The 16,828-nt window shown below is 34.1% G+C and overlaps 3 protein-coding genes across 8 annotated transcripts; all 3 read right to left on the bottom strand.

Annotated features, from left to right (window-relative positions):
* Window positions 1-61: 61 nt before the first annotated feature.
* LOC123221261 (MLO-like protein 1) lies at window positions 62-6,230 on the bottom strand. Its single transcript, XM_044644051.1, has 14 exons — window positions 5,904-6,230; window positions 5,718-5,775; window positions 5,364-5,593; window positions 4,286-4,402; window positions 4,091-4,154; window positions 3,538-3,632; window positions 3,279-3,353; window positions 2,754-2,842; window positions 2,563-2,612; window positions 2,259-2,299; window positions 1,621-1,830; window positions 1,260-1,327; window positions 1,111-1,171; window positions 62-467 (listed from the first exon to the last, which is right to left on the bottom strand). The coding sequence occupies exons 1-14, from the start codon at window positions 6,018-6,020 to the stop codon at window positions 258-260; spliced, it is 1,485 nt and encodes a 494-aa protein (XP_044499986.1). The 5' UTR covers window positions 6,021-6,230; the 3' UTR covers window positions 62-257.
* Window positions 6,231-7,155: 925 nt separating this feature from the next.
* Window positions 7,156-12,028, bottom strand: LOC123221847 (MLO-like protein 1). Its single transcript, XM_044644783.1, has 14 exons — window positions 11,689-12,028; window positions 11,555-11,612; window positions 11,231-11,469; window positions 10,422-10,538; window positions 10,262-10,319; window positions 10,082-10,173; window positions 9,481-9,555; window positions 9,314-9,402; window positions 9,178-9,227; window positions 8,790-8,830; window positions 8,448-8,657; window positions 8,262-8,329; window positions 7,596-7,656; window positions 7,156-7,466 (listed from the first exon to the last, which is right to left on the bottom strand). Exons 1-14 carry the CDS (start codon window positions 11,803-11,805, stop codon window positions 7,296-7,298), a joined length of 1,446 nt encoding a protein of 481 aa, XP_044500718.1. The 5' UTR covers window positions 11,806-12,028; the 3' UTR covers window positions 7,156-7,295.
* A 128-nt stretch (window positions 12,029-12,156) lies between these two features.
* LOC123221846 (MLO-like protein 1) lies at window positions 12,157-16,735 on the bottom strand. Of its 6 annotated transcripts, none has more exons than XM_044644776.1 (14): window positions 16,477-16,733; window positions 16,295-16,352; window positions 15,953-16,173; window positions 15,737-15,853; window positions 15,075-15,135; window positions 14,847-14,941; window positions 14,578-14,652; window positions 14,408-14,496; window positions 14,203-14,246; window positions 14,077-14,117; window positions 13,780-13,989; window positions 13,624-13,691; window positions 13,488-13,548; window positions 12,157-12,815 (listed from the first exon to the last, which is right to left on the bottom strand). In XM_044644776.1, the coding sequence occupies exons 1-14, from the start codon at window positions 16,591-16,593 to the stop codon at window positions 12,540-12,542; spliced, it is 1,533 nt and encodes a 510-aa protein (XP_044500711.1). In that variant the 5' UTR covers window positions 16,594-16,733; the 3' UTR covers window positions 12,157-12,539. The 6 variants fall into 6 exon arrangements, with proteins under 6 accessions (XP_044500711.1, XP_044500712.1, XP_044500713.1 ...); XM_044644780.1 differs by lacking the exon at window positions 12,157-12,815 and adding an exon at window positions 12,970-13,442 and having other exon boundaries at window positions 13,536-13,548; window positions 16,477-16,735; XM_044644777.1 differs by lacking the exon at window positions 15,737-15,853 and having other exon boundaries at window positions 16,477-16,734.
* Between the last annotated feature and the right edge of the window lie 93 nt (window positions 16,736-16,828).

Genomic DNA, 16,828 nt, shown 5'->3' with positions numbered 1-16,828 from the left:
ATCGCTTCACTTTCCCTTTGGTTTTATGGACAACTGGCTAATATATGTAACATCCTGGTTATCCTGGTCAATTGCTTGACTCATAGTTAAGATATTGATTGTTTTGAACACCTATCAATTTAGGAGTACACTGACTTTTCTCCCATGCTTTTTTGTTATGGAAATTATTTGTGGGTGTTACAATTCAGTCCGAAACAGAAGGAAAATTGTTATTGACACCAGGGTTTAGTTTTCTGTAGTTACAAGAATGAGGGATTTCATTTTTGCTGATTAGAAACTCCTGCTTGACTCTCTTTCAGCTTTCCCAGTTGAATTAAAGCAGGAGAATCCTCCTTGTGTAGTCCAACTTTGCTGGAATCAGTGGCTGCATTTCTTGCGGTCTTTTTCTTTTTGGCCATCCTAGCCCACCCAACAAGACCATGTTGAATGTGTTCATCAAATATTGCCTTCTTGAATGAGCTTCCCATCTTCATTTTAACAATAAATAAAACAACACAAAATTATGTCAGTTATAAACATGAAGCACAAAATAATGGTATATTTTCAACAGGGAGAGTCCAACCTACTCTTAAGATATTGTCTGATTTAAACATACAATTCGTTATAACTTTGTTTTCGAGATTTAGAATCTAAAATATGTTTTGTCAAACATTTTAGGAGTTCAAAGACTCTTTAACTAAATTTGTTTTATTATCTTCGAATAATATGAGATGTTTATATAAATCTAATATTTCTTTCATATTTTGTCAAAACGAGATTTACTCTATTATCATAATAAGATGTTACATTCACCTTTTTATGGGGTGCAATATCGTTATTGAGATTTGTCTTATTATCGCTCAAGAATACACACACAAGTAGTTATAGTATTATTGGTAATATCATGATTCAATAGTTCAACCTAGTGTTAAGTATAGTTTGCTTTGGACATAAAATCCATTACAATTTTTTTTTGAGTTTTGCAAGAAAAAAACTTCTTGACAACTTAGGAGCAAACAAACTATTGTGGGATGCTCATATTTTTCTAACATGTCTCCTGTATTTTGTTATTATATGATTTGTTTACAAATGTTACACAATGAGAGTATATTCGATATTTTGATCTCTCACCTGTGTGACAATAACATAGAGTGGCAATGTACTGTAACTGCAAAGGAACTGGATAAATGCCCTGAGCATGAGAATCGACATAATTAAACGATGCAGAAATTTACAAATTAATACAGAGATTGATATGACAAGGTGTCATAATTTGTTACCCTATAATAAGTCTGGGGGTGATAAATCGAACTTGTCCCATTATGCAAGAGTCAAAGCCATATTGAAGCTGAAACATGACCATGCGAAGTTATCATTTATCTGTGAGTCCAAAACTTAATCAATTGTCAAGATATTGTCCTTTTGTTTGACACATAATTTTTCAATAACAGTTTTGTTTTTGAATTTGCATCCAAAAAACATTTGACAGCTTAGGACACAGTTTCATAACCTACGAAAATAGATCTGTCAGCTGCTAAAAGTAAAATTGTGAATAATATCTTGATTGTAGAGTAGACTAATAAACAAGGATGTTACAAATTGAGAGAGGAATGTTAGTATAAAATAGTATTGCATTCTTACCCAAATCCAGAAGAAAAAAGCAATTTCAAAAGAATTCTGAAAAAGAATGAAATGGATGAGAAGGAGAACAATCCGAGGCCGATTGAACCAGAAGTGATCATCAGAAGGTTGAACCACTAAATCTCCTTCAACTGCAACATGTTTGCCAGCAACTTCATGTGCTAATTGGGTTATTATGTGCTCCAACTTAGTCCCCACAGCAAGTAGAAGCTGCAAAAACCGCCAGCAAATTCATATACCAGAACACAACTGTTATTAGGCAGCAATCTGAAATCCTGGTGCTTGAGAATTAAATCGAGTTGATAAAGTTCTAAATCATGCAAAATGTTGTATGCATATTTGTAACACCCTAGATAGATCTCATGTTGACAAAACATGAGTATATATAGACATCTTACATCGTTTGGGGGTGATAAGATAAAATTTGTTAAATAACTCACGATCTCCTAAAATTGTCAACACACGTTTTGGGTTGTCAATCCAAAAGCAAAAGTATAACAGATTAAGTCTAAAGTGAACAATATCTTGACAATAAGTCAAATTATTGGATCAGAAATGTTACCGTATATGTTACAAGCACATAATAATGAATCATATGCTATCCAATGAAAGGAACATTATCTGTTTGGTTAACTTACAATGAAAGGAACAAATGCTACCCAAAAATATGTATGCCAACCTGCACAGAAAAATTCGAGTTGCATGAGCTCTTGAAGACAAAAAAAATAGTTTCAAGGCTAAAGTTTGTCATTTGCAATCAAGGGAATAAAATGAATGTTACTCCATGTTGTCTACTTGTAAAATCCTTCGATAAATCTTGTATTGACAAAGCACGGGAGAAATATTGATTGTCATTTCATCAGAACTTGGTTGCAAAATAGTCATTTGGCATATAGGAATTGACTAAAGAAAGAAACAGGAACATTGAGGTAGTAAAGTTACCATAGACATTCAGCAACAAGAAAATGACTACAAATAGCCAAAGATACCAGCTGCAATTTTTATGAAATAAAATAATTGGTCAGATTCGTCAACACTCTGTACAAGTTTAGTTGATGAAAACATGTTCCATGAATGAATGAAACCTTTGCAAATAAATATTTGAACAAGTTAAGCTAATGATGAAGACTAACCTTATTCCAACAACTTTCTTGAAGTCGGCTTCAAGGGTACGCATCAAATAATCATGAAAATTGAACTTTGGATTTCCCCTGCAATGAGTCTAAAGAAGAGACTATTTGAAATCGAAACCTCATAGAGCCGTGAATAAAATTCATTGTTAAAGATATATAGAAATATAAAAGGATAACTACACCATAAGGTATTGAACAATCACTTTGTTTTTTTTTTTTTTGTGAAGCTATCAGCTTTCAAAATTTCTTATTGAATCGAAAAAATATTTAGGTTTTTCTGACGAAATAATTAAACTTTCACTATTTCTTATTAAAGGTACTAATTAATCACCTTACTTTTAAAACAAACAATTCTACTTGTGTTTGTCTGATACATTCAATATAAAATATTAAAAATTTAGTCCCTTTTATAGGAATATCTAAAAGTTTTCTTTCAATAAAAAAACAAAGTTTTGTCTTTTCAATAGAAAACAAGGTGATAGTCTAATAGTTACAGAGTTATTATCCCAAATATAAATGACTTACCATGACAAAGCCTAGCCTCAAGGTGGTGTAATCTGATTCTGTGACAGATCCATAGAATTGCTTGAAAAATGAATGCTGAAAAGTATAAGTGTAGAAATGAGATAATGCTTGTTAATCATAAACAAAAATTGTGCAGAAACCCCATTTGGTGTACTAAATGAATGATAAACATGCTTAACTTAACAAAGCACTTTCAATTTCAAAGCAAATGAAATGCTTAAACAAGGTGAGAGAGACAAGATGTAATGACTTCACTTACCCACCAGCCTAGCAAAGCATAGGATTTTCCCAGACCCTGGAAGCGATTCTTGATGAAATCATGATCTTGGACATGGATATATCTTCTACTTTGATCTGCAGAAATTAAACTTGCAAAAGAAGAAATCAATGCACACAATAAATGTTGGATATAGTGACTCGAATTTTGAAAGTCACGTTCCAGGTGAACAATGAGCATTCCAATAGTAGAATAGGCATTCCACCTGAATCTTTGAATCATAGCAGAAAGTTGAATGACTAGAGGAGCGGTCTTGTCCTCGTTTAAACAACAACGATTTAAAGTTCTAGAATGGGCGTTCCATTGATGGAACGACCATTATATATTTGTTATGTTTGTAGATTTTACATAGTTTTTGAAAGGCTTAACAGAGGCTAGGGTTTTAAGTTTTCCGATCTCTCCTATTCTCCTTGTACAAAAACTTCAGTATTAGTTATTTCTCCAATTTTTACCTGTGGTTTTAGTACCTTTTGGTTTTCCACTAAAATCTTTATGTTCTTTTGATCACTGCTGTCCACAGGAACAAAGGCATTACCTTCTTCTGGCAGATCATGTTGGCCTTTAGAAGCAGAATCCTCCCACCATTTCCATTGTCGAATCTAGACCATCATGAACACAATTATTATGAATATAAATAAACACCATAATATTAAAGAAAAAATATTTAATCATAAGATAAAGAAGAAATTATAGATGATCTGAAACATAAAGGATATGAAAATTAACTTACCTTTGCCCCTCCAAAAAGAATGGTTAGAGCACAGAAAGTGACATGCATAACAGCTAATACAAAGATGAATATGTGAAGATGATGTAGTGCTGTGATTGATAGCATTGGCACCTTCCCCTGTATTTAAAGCAAGGACAATAAAAAAGATTGTCAACTCTTCTTGTTTTTCAAAATCTGGATTCTTCAAGAATTTTTTTTTTTATAGTTTTTGAAGAAAAAGTTTGACTGCAATTATGTCTTGTAATGTTTATCGACAATAATAAGCTATTAATCCATGGTAGAGGTTTCATTATAATAACAATACTTAACATTGAACCAGAGTTTTGGATTGTTGCAAAATATTAACCTTGAAAGAAATTTTGCTGATAGGTAAGTGGTGCTGAAGATAATTTATATTCAACATAGCATCATAATCTTTTTAAATTGTCTTAAAATAAAATAGTTTAGTGTTGATGATTTTATCAGAAGATGTGCTAATGTTCTAGAGTGGGTTAGCTAGACTGTTTGAACGAACGAATTACAGAGTGTATAAAATCAATGAAGCAAAATGGTTCTTCATAAGTTAAACCTGGGGTTGCTGCCCCCTGCACTGCCCTGCCCTGCCCTGCCCGGCCCTCTCACTGGAGACCGGGGCTTCCGACTATTGACCAAACAGTGGAACCTTGTGTGCGTCGCAATATATTGACAACGTGATTACCAATTCGAACATGTTTATTGATAAGTGATTAAGAAATGATAAAATTAAGAGATCGTGGAAGCATCTATTTGATAATGCAGATGGGTTGATCTTTATTCATGACACAAGACATTAAAGTTGTTTGGTCCAAATACACATCCCCAATTGAAAAATTCAATTCCATGTGAACGAAGATATATATATATAAAACATCTGAATTTCTGCAACATCCAGCTGACAGTGCTCACCTGAAATGCGTCTTGAGCTCACACAATACTCATACATACCCAACATCTTTTCCGAATATAATATGTATACATTTACATACACGCATGTGACATTTATTCTAGTATTAACAAGATTAAAAAGGGGGAGTGTTGAATTAATGAGTTCAAATAATACCTTGGTGGAACAGTATTCGTTCGATGCTAAGGACTCTGCTAAAAGGCTGCGGCCAGTGCCATGAAAAGAAGGGGAAACAGATTGAAAATGAGCTGCAAAATTTATGGTTTCCTTACTTTCTTTCTTGCAAGGCAACCATTTACTTGCTAATTCCTCAGATATGCAGATTTTGGCTATCATATTTTGAAACACTGTCAGTAGCAGTGATATGAACCCCAACAACATCAATTCTGCATTAAAAAAACAGCACCACCATCAAGATATATATTTAAAAAATAAAACTCGGATAATACTAAAAGACAAACTATTTACTCTCAGTTTCATTCAGTGTAAACATAAATTCATAGGGTGAACCTTCTTTGATTTTTTGCAGGGCTTCGAAGAGTGGTTTCTGGTTGTTCCTCTTCAACACCTGCAATTGGGAGAAAAAAGATGTCATTTGAAGTGGATTTTGTATCATTTTGACTACTCTGATCAGAATTCAGAAATTGATTAAAAAAGAAAAAGGAGAGAAAGGGAGATAGTGAAGCTTCAACATGCCTTGCCAACATAATGGAGAAGGCGTTCAACAGCAAGAGAATTGACAACAATTACACTGCAAACTAAAGCCACCACCCAAGTTGGTGTGTACTCTAATGTTGTTCCTTCTTCAGCCATTTCTGCAACTCTCCAAATCTCTTTCTTTGTAGAAGATTATATAACAGTACAATATTAATATAAACAATGCAAGGTCTTCTTAATAATATGACAATCATGCATCCCACTAATTAAGAGCAAACACAAACTTAATTCTCTATAATTTATTACTTTTAAAATTATATATAAAATATGGAAGGCAAAAGGTAGTTCATTCATGGAGAAGGAATTAAGAGGGACAAGTGCAGTCAAATGATATATATAACTATAACCTAACCTTCCCTCATTTGGGCCATCAGGGCATGGGCTTTGTTTTCCCAGCCATGTGGGATTTTCAACAATTTTAACTTCACATTCGGCCATTGGCCCGATACCCATCATAACCAAACACAAAACCTCTCCTTTAACAAGGTCAACAAGGACCTCTCATTCAAGCACGCCTCGATCAAGCCATCGCAGTGTAAGTGTAGCAAACCTCTCCTTGTAGCCAAACATAACAACCTCCCCTCAAAGAGTAAATGTAGAAAACCTCCCTCTCCTCTAGAAGACACCCCTAGCAAGCAAACTTAATAACCTCTGTTCAACTAGGCCAATCGAGGAGGTAGTATAGAAAATCTGCCTTTTTTCAGGGTGACATCTCTTATAACTAAACACAACAACTTCCCTTCAACTAGATTCATAGGAGAGTAAGTGTAGGAAATCCCTCCTTCATATGGACTTTGCCAAATTGAAGCTTCAAATACACAGTACCATTGACTTCGATGGTATTGGCCCTCTCAATTCCAAGCCAGCTAGAACCTCCTCTCTCAACTAGATCACCTGTCATCTAGGCGATACCGTTCACAACCAAACACAACCTCCCCACAACCAGGTCAACTGAGTAAATCACTCAACCAAACCATTCCTTACCTGGGCAACACCCTCTCAACCAAACACAACAACCTCCTCTCATCCAAGCCAGCCTTGGAGTATGCATAATGAACCTTCTCTTATCTACGTTTTACTCAGTTAGAGCTTCAAATGGACCGTACCATAGACTTGTATGGAATTTTATAAACCTTAGGTTTTGATATTACTTGTTAGCATTGCAAAGTCTTGTTTGATCTGGCTCAGCATGGCTCACCGCCGGAGCAACAAGCTTTGGCAACCAATTGAGTTTGTATAAATAAACCAGTTTATATAAATAAGTTAATAAGAAATGTTTGTACATGTAATTTTACTTTATTTTTTTTATGGTAAGTAAAAATGTTAATACTAGTCACTGTTAAAACATCCAAAGATACATCATTAAAATTTTTATCTATTCATAAACTTTGATTTTTGTTGATTAGCAAGAAATCTTGCTGGTGATAATGAGGTCGTGCTAGATTCCTTTTTCTGAACTTTCTTTTTCGCCTCCTTTGCCCAAGAAATAAGCCCTTCTTGCACTTGTTCATTAAATATGGAGCCCTTGAAATTGCTTCCCATCTAAATAATTTACACCAAATATTCAAACAACACAAACTTTTGTTAGCCATGAAGCTTACAATTTTTTTTTGTCCAGATCCAGTAAATAATAAAAATTAAACAAAGCAATAGTAGAATTTTCAAACTCACCCTTGCAACAATTGCATAAAGTGGTAGGGTACTATAGCTACAAATGAACTGAACAAATGCCCTGATAAAATAATGAATTGCAAGTACAATTCATGTCAAATAGTTAGGAGACAACTATAATTCTATACAGTGACAAAAGCTAGAAAATTAATATGGTCCAAGGCCAAAATGTAAGTTCAACAAATGATTAATATTATCATTAGATCAAGCTCAGTTTAAATCGTTAATACTCAGTTTGAGTTGTTGTATACTATTATTAGAGGGCTACCAATAGGATAAATAATGTAGATGGTTGAGTGAATAATATCACTATAGAACGAATAATATTGTCAGAGAAACAATCGAGTCAAACTCAAGTAGATCTATCAAACTATAATTCCAACTCGAATTCAAATCATTCAAATCAAAGATGCATTTGAGTTTGATTTGACTTGTCTTAAATCCACCTTTAATAGGCCAATGGATTGTATTAAGATATGTGCGCTTTGGAGAGACTTCGGCTACTCTAGGCCAAGTAATAGCTCAACCCTAACTACTGGGTAATGTTACTGATAATTAAGATTGAGATGGGAAACGTTACCTTGGTTAGATAACATTTCTTATCGTTTATATCTTAAAATTTAAGTTAAAAAAAAATTATACTGAATAAAAAAATAATGAGTTTACCCTATGAGAAGTCTTGGAATGATAAATGCAATATTTCCCATTATGCAAGAGTTGAAACCATATTGAACCTGGAGAAATGTAACACTGATGTATCAATTATGATAATTACATAGAAACATGCAAGTATATAATTATGATTAATTATTTGTAAAAGAAAAAAAATTCAGGTTTAATTTAAAAACTGACCCAAATCCAGATGAAAACAGCAATTTCGAAGGAATTCTGGAAGAGAGTGATATGAATAAGAAGGAGAACAAACTTGGGTCTATTCAGCCAGAAGTGATGATCAGAGGGCTTCACAATCAAATCTCCTTCAACAGCCATGTGTTTCTGAGCAACTTCAGTGGCCAATTCGGTGATTATATGCTCTAGCTTAGTCCCCACAGCAAGTAGGAGCTGCAATTATTTTGAAAATTAAAGAAGAATCCAAAAATGAATAAGAAGAAATATGTAACATCCAAGTGTGGAAGAGATATTGGGTATGTATAAGTATTTCACATTGTTTAAGGATGCTGAGACAAGACTTACAGTTAAAGGAATGAATGATACCCAAAAGTATGCATGCAAATCTGCCAAGGAAAATTAACCCGGAATTATTATTTTGTCTACATGAAAATATACAAAAAAATCTGGACTTCAGTTCTTGTTAGTATGAGCTAATTTTTGCCGGTTAGACTTGAGCTCAGGTTTTAAAAACATCAAATTTCCGCAAGAGAGATTGACTCTACAGGAAAAACTGTTTGCATCCGCGCCAAAGTTGACCCTGGAACCTGGCGATGGTGTCATGGTGTGGAGGTGCTGTCAAAATACCAAAATGCCATTTGTATTGTAACACCCAAACACAAATCCCACATTGATAAAATACGGGAGAAATGTTAGTTATGTGTGAACATCTCATATCGACACTGGAACTTACCATGGACATTAACCAACAAGAAAAGTACCACAACCATCCAGCAATACCAACTGGAGAAAATAATGTCAATTAGATTTGAAGGTCTATATTTGAGAAAACAAATTAAGAAGAACAAATTAAGTTTCTGATTAATCACCCAATGCCAACAACTTTCTTGAAGTCAGCTTCAAAAGAACGCATCACATAGTTATGAAAATTAAACTTCGGATTACTCCTGCAATGATTCTACCAGAGAAATTTATTAGAACAAGGAAAATTAAAATAATTAGGCTTGTTTATAAAGATTAATTTAAAATAAATTACCATAATGAAGCTTAATCTCAGAGTGGTGTAATCTGACTTGGTTACTGATCCCAAAAATTGCATAAAAAATGCATGCTGCAGACCAAAAAGGGAACCACAAATTGAATAGTTAGTGGTATATTATTAATAAAAATTTAAGTTGATGAAGCTAGGGGTGGATTTTTGCTGGTTTGACTCGAATCCATTGTTCCGCTCGAATGAGCCAAACTTGAACTGGGAAACCACAAATTGAATGTAAGAGGTATATTATTAGTAAAATATTAAATTGACAAAGCTAGAGGTGGATTTGAGCTGACTTGACTTAAATCCATCAGTCCACTTGAATGAGTCAAACTTAACTGAAATTCTTGTTCTATAACTCAGCTCAAGTTCAACTCGTGTACCCCTCCAACGATTTTTTTCACTCTTCCGACTATACTATTTATCTTGACGGCAACACTTTAGTGACATCGTGCACTAATTCGAACAAACTCAAGCTCAAAATATGTGTTATGGATTCGAGTAGAGCTTGAGCCAGTCCTATGCTTGGCCCAGCTCAAATCCGCGCCTTGATGAAGCAGAAGATTAATTAAGATAAGTTAAGAATATTTTGATGACTTACCCACCAACCTCTGAAAGCATATATCTTGCCAACTCCCTGAAAGTGATCCTTTATAAAATCATGCTCGTGAACATGTGTAAACTTATATAGAACTGTAAAAAACAAGCAAATTAATTAATGAAAGTCTAATTATGATTGAAGCAATTAATAATACATTAATTAACTTTTAGGAAACATTACCGTTCTTCTGATCATATTCTTTAGCGATATCATCTTCCCATTGTTTCCATTGACTTATCTAAACCAAGGATTAAGAACTCAGTGAATACGCCACAAAATTCTCTGAAGGATTTTGAGCTTCAAATGGATGAAAAAATATTGGGGAAAAAAAAAAATTTACTTTTGCTCCACCGGAAAGAACAGTTAGAGCACAGAAGGTCACATGTGCAACAGCTAAAGCAAAGATAAATATGTGAAGATGATGCAATGCTCTGGTAGATAACAATGGTACCTTACCCTGTGAATTGAAACGAGGAAATAAGAATAAATTAGTTAAATTTTAAAAGATGTTCAATATCAAGGTCAAGGCTATGGTTTTGTACTCATAGAACATGCATATTTTCTAAATTCAAATTACAATTATTGATGATAGTTTATGGTTTATAATGTTCTCAGTCATTACAAAATTTTGTCTTTTATTATTTTGTAACATCCTGATTTAATAGTCTAATCTCACCTTCTTTTAAGAATTTATAATTAGGCTTGTCTCATTATTCTCGAGAGGTTATACAAAATAACTTGATATCATTTATTAATTTATTTAAACAAACTAAGGGAACAACATGAAATTAAGTTATGTGATTATTTATTTTTTCTTTCAATTTAAATCACCCAATCACATGTTACCATATCAATTTATATAAATGATTTAGTAAAATTTATTTCTTCATATAATAGTTTGAGCTATTGTTAATATATATATTGTCAATTTTTAACATATAGTTTGTCGATTTTATAACCTAAAACCCCTTTTGTGTTCTTTATACATACTCAGTATCCCTTACGTACTTTGTGTATATATCATTTGCATTAGACGTGAAGGGACAATTTTATAGTTTGTATAAAAGAACCTTAATCGACACCCACTAAATTTTGTCAGCATTCATGTTGGATGAAGAGACGAAATGGTAATGATGGATAGTAAATTACCTGTTTAGCACAGTAATTAGTGGTGGAGGGTCTAGAAGAAAGGTGACGACCGACCCCATGACCAGCAACATAGGAAGAGAATAAGGAGTCGAGGTGTGACGTCGTCCAATGGGATGTCTGTTTTTCTTCCTCTGTACAAGGCAACCATGTTTTCGCCAATGTCTCTGATATACAAATTTCAGAAATTACGTTTTGGCACACTGTGAGTAGCAATGAGATGAATCCCAGAAGCATCAATTCTGCATGTATCCGCAGACAGCAACAATTCAATTACCATTAAAAAAGTTACAGGTTGCATTGCAATGCTCTGTTGATTTTGCTGACCTTCTTTAATCTTTTGCAAGGCTTGAAATAGAGGAGTCTGGTTTTTTCTCTTCAACAACTGCATGGAAAACAATGTACGAAGGAATCAGCTTTGAATAATGTAGAATTTATGAAACAAAAGTTAGAATGTTTGCCTTGCCGAGGTGATGGAGGAAGCGTTCGGCGGCCATTGAAGCGACAACCATAACAGTGCAGACGAGGGCAACAATCCATGTTGGCGTGTACTCTAACGTTGCCCCTTCACCAGACATCGATCTCTTGCCAGGGCTAGCTTTCTCTTGTATCTTTTCCCAGAAGAAAATTTAATTAGCCACCAACGCTTCTATTTAATTTGTGTTGGCTATTAATTTCTGGGCGTCCTTTGATATCATTACTTGATCAACAGTTATGTTTCTTCCAATTTTAGACTTTTTTTAACCTTCTTTCTACCGGTCTTTACTCGGGTATTTAACCATATATATTCTTAACATGTATGCATTGTACAATTAGTTTGAGTATACTTTGGAGAACTTTGCAACACCCCCAAGTCAAATCACACGTTTAGATTGCATATCCAAGGTAGACAAACTTTCAATAGCATCCCGACAACATGATGAGTCATATATCCAAAGCGACAGTATCTTTATAGTAGGTCGAGACCAAAATATTACAACATCCCAAAGAACAAGTGTTCTGAACTAATAAAGGTCAGGTTCGCTGAAAATTGATTGAAATTATCAGCTGTTGCCTGCAAGGTGTGAGACATCTTCAAATGGGGCAGTTTTCAAGCAGCAGTTTTTTTTTTTTTTTTTTGGTTGTAAATCTTTCAGCAGTTTTTGGTCTTAATCTTAATCAAACTTGCTGTCACATTTGGACAGTTTTTTTCAGAAGTTCTATAAAAGAAACTACATACTTTCAACCATGGAGAAAATGAACAATAAATCTGTTCATCAAAGTTCCTATGATCTTGATAAGTTTTTGAGCAAATATATAGCTTGAACGTAGATCATAAACTTTCAATCGGTTCTTCATTTTCATGTTCGCCTATATTGCCATCTGATCCATCGAATATGTTGGACAATTCCTTGTCCTCATGATCATCAACTTTTCCCAACTCAAGTTCTGTCACAGACGAAGAACCTGCCATATTATTCACAAGGTTGGTGTCAATTTTAGCAGCCTTTCTCATAGCCATATTCCTCTTTGCCTCCTTTGCCCAATTAACAAGGCCTTCTTGCACAGGTTCATCGAAGATTCCATCTTTGTTGAATGAGCTCCCCATCTTTGATCATTTTACATCGAATATTACAACAAAAATCCTTAGTAATTTGCCAAGAACGGTTTAAGGAATGCACCAATATAACACTCTAGGCAAATTTTACATCAATAAAACATGAGATATGCTAAGTATGTATGAATATTTCAAATCACTTAGGAATTTTAAGACAAGATTTGTTAAATAACTCATGAGTTCTTAAAACTGTCAATAAATATTTTGGATTGCAAAATCTAAAAATAAAACTACGATGAAACCAGGCAATTGGGCCAACATATTACAACCAAAATGAAATTTTGATTAACTCTAATAATTAATTGCCCTCACAACTAGTTCCTTTCCCAAGCAATGTAGGACAACACATCGAGCTATTTCGAGAAGTAACGAGTTTTTCCCAACCGATGTGGGACAACACATCGGGCCATCCGGAGAAGCAACAAACTACTAGTTGGACTTTTAAGTTAATCAACCACTAGCAACAAGCTACTAGTTAGACTTTTAAGTCAACCAGTCACTCTTGGGTGGAGTTGTTTTAACCAAATTCTGATTCCATTGTTAAGTGGTATTGGATCTCTCATGACCCAAAAGCTAGTACTTGCCCTCACACGTTTACACTAACACGTAGACCCTTTCCTGATCGATGCAGAAAAACCCAACATTAATAATCAAATTACTTACATGTGACACAAGTGCATAAAGAGGTAGAGTACTAAAGCTGCAGAGGACCTGAACAAACACCCTGAAAATATAGGAAAATTTCGGACAGATTATACCCCGAAAATATCAAGAAAAAAATTTATGTTATGATTTTTACCTGATGATCAGTCTTGCAACCATATAATCGACTTGTCCCATAATGCAGGAGTGGAACTTGTATTGGAACTATGAAACATTTACTCATCAAATACAGACCGATGATTAGAAAGCTGATATGTGATTAATCATGTGAGAATTTTGGTAATAATCTTACCCAAATCCAGAAGAAAAATGCAATTTCTAAAGAATTTTGGAACAGGATGATCTTAATGAGAATGAGAATGAGTCGGGGTCTGTGAAACCAGAAGTGGTCATCTGAAGGCTTAACTATCAAGTCTCCTTCAATGGCCTCATGTTTCTCAGCAATCTCATTGGCTAATTGGGTGATTATGTGCTCCAACTTGGTGCCAACAGCAAGAAGAAGCTGAAACAGAAAATGGCAGCCACATATTGCCAATTAGATTCCGTAGTTTATACTGAAAGAACAAAAAAAATCGAATTAAGAACTTACAATAAAGGGAATGACTGCTACCCAAAAGTAGCCTTTCCAATCTGCACAAGAAAGAGACAGTGCAAGTCAATATGATTAGAAGAATTGATATACTGAATCAACTATAAAATCTAAGAGATAGCTTACCATTCAATATGAAAAAAGCGTTCACAAATAACCAAAGATACCAGCTGCAATAATGGTGGCGCAAGAAAAAATTAGTAGGACACATCCATTAACTAAGTACAAGGCTAATGCAACAATGCAGTTTGTAATTTAACATCTCTATGCAAATCCCAAAAGATGATAAGATAAGACTGATTAAATAGCATATGATCCCGATAGTGCTAACCTGATGCCAACAACCTTTTTAAAATCAGCTTCAAAAGCACGCATCATATACTTGTGGAAATTGAATTCTGGGTTCCCTTTGCAGTGATTCTGCAAGAAAATGTTATAAAAACTGAAGAAAATCGCTTCATGGAACTAGAAAGGAAGAAATTATTGCCAAATAAAAGTTACCTTAATGAAGCCTCGTCTAAGAGTAGTATAATCGTCCTCGTTTACAGATCCATAGAATTGCTTGACAAATGAATGCTGATGACAAGACATGATTCATGATCAAATTTTATGGTGTAATTGAACAATATTATATGTACACACTTTCAAATACACAATTGGATGTATGATTGGGTGTTATTTTATATTAATTCAAAATCACTCAATTACATATTATTTGTGTACTCAATTGACCCAAAAGTGTGTTAGAGTGCTCTCGGATGATGACATACCAGCCAGCCCAACAAATCATATCTCTTTCCAATAGCCACAAAATGTCTCTTGATAAAATTATGCCCATGGACATGTGTAATCTTTGTTTGTGGAGCTGCACAAATAGCACAAGCATCTATATATACACAGCAGAATTTTAATACACTGTAAAGTTGTACATTTTAGAATAGGTCAAATTTTGGACCCTGGGATTAAAACACATTGGTAAATTAGTTCATGATCATTACCGTCTCCGGCATCATGTTCTTTTTGTGAAGCCGATTCCTCCCAGCTTTTCCATCGACTTATCTAAACGGTAGAAGAACCTATTCTTTTAGCAATAACTAAATGAACATTTGAAGCTAAATAACTAGAAGTATAATTGGGAGACATACTTGGGAATGATAAAATAAAACTGGTTTAAAATGTATCCAAAACGACAACACTTTAATAATGAGTTTGGTCATTAGACCAAAATGTTACAAATGGTATTAAAGTTACTCCTTGTGTCTCTTTGAACGTTGATGGGGAAAACCTTAACGAAGATGTTGAATCTTGTAAGAGGGTGAATATAACACTCCTACACAAATCTCACGTAAATAAAACATGAAAGAGATGTTGGTATGTATGTAAACCTTACATCGTTTGGTAATAATAAGAGAAAACTAGTGTCCCATAACGAAATGAATGTAACACCTTTGGTTAAATCCCATATTGACAAACCACATAAGAGATGTTGGATACGTATGAGTATCCCACATTGATCGGCAATGATACCAAAAAATTGGTTAAATAGCTTGATAAAACCCAAAAGCAAAACCTGGACAAACCTTATTTCTAACGCAAACATTATTTTTTATAATCAAGTATTGGTAAAGAATGTTTTAAAGATAGGTGTGAATTAGCTTACCCTTGCTCCACCAATTAGAATTGTTAGAGCTGAGAAAGTTACATGCACGACAGCTAGAATGAAGATAAATATGTGAAGATCATGCAGTGTTTTTGTAGATAGCAAAGGCACCTCATTCTGTTTGTTTAATCAAGTAAGAAGATAATTAAGTGTTAGACCTTACAAAGATAGCATGCTTCTAAATAAATTAATGTGAGTAGTGTATATATGTTTTACCTTTAGAGTACACTTATTTGCAGAGGTAGAGGCCTCAGCGAGAAGACGGTGTGGAGAAATGAAGGATTCAAAGTGGAGAGTAGTTTTAGGATGTTTGCTTTCTTCCTTGTTTTTGCAAGGCAGCCATTTATTTGCTAAATCTTTTGGTATGCAGATCCTATTAGTAATTATACTTTGAAACACGGCCAGGAGCAGTGATATGAACCCCAATAACATTAACTCTGCATCGCGTAACATCAACATAATCAAGCAGTGTTTTAACTGACATTCAAGTTTAATTTGTTAAAAGACAAAATTTTATGAATTTTTAGGTGTTCGCAGAAAAAAGACGAAGATATATACCTTCTTTGATCTTTAGCAGGGCTTCATAAAGAGATTTCTGGTTCTTTCTCTTCAAAAACTACAGAACGATATACAAATCAGTACTCGAAGAAAATTCCAAAGATCATCATCAATATCATGAATAACAAAACAGCAAGAATAGTGGGAAAAAAAACTCATAAACAAGAAAGAGCATGGCTTGCCTTGCCGAGGAAGTGAAGGGAGCGTTCAAAAGCCAGAGAAATGACAACGATGCAGCTGCAAACTATAGCAACAGCCCATGTTGGACTGTTCTCAACACCTATTCCTTCACTTGCCATTAATAAATTTAACTTTCTCTTCTCTTTCCTTGTAATATTTCCTTCACAAATACATATATTTTGAAAGAAATTGGTCACTAGTGATTGATGATAAGCCTGCTGAAGTTAGAATATCTGTGGGTTCCACTGCTAGCACTATGTACTGATAAGTTCTTTGTTTTCTTTTTAAACGATAAACCTTAACTTCAAATTTAATGATTAACTTTACTGTTATTACACTGAGTAAGTAAATTAA

The sequence above is a fragment of the Mangifera indica genome, chromosome 7, assembly GCF_011075055.1.
Source record: "Mangifera indica cultivar Alphonso chromosome 7, CATAS_Mindica_2.1, whole genome shotgun sequence".
In the NCBI taxonomy this organism is placed as follows: domain Eukaryota; kingdom Viridiplantae; phylum Streptophyta; class Magnoliopsida; order Sapindales; family Anacardiaceae; genus Mangifera; species Mangifera indica.
Note: the sequence above shows the minus strand (reverse complement) of the source record. Positions and strands in the feature narration are given on the sequence as shown.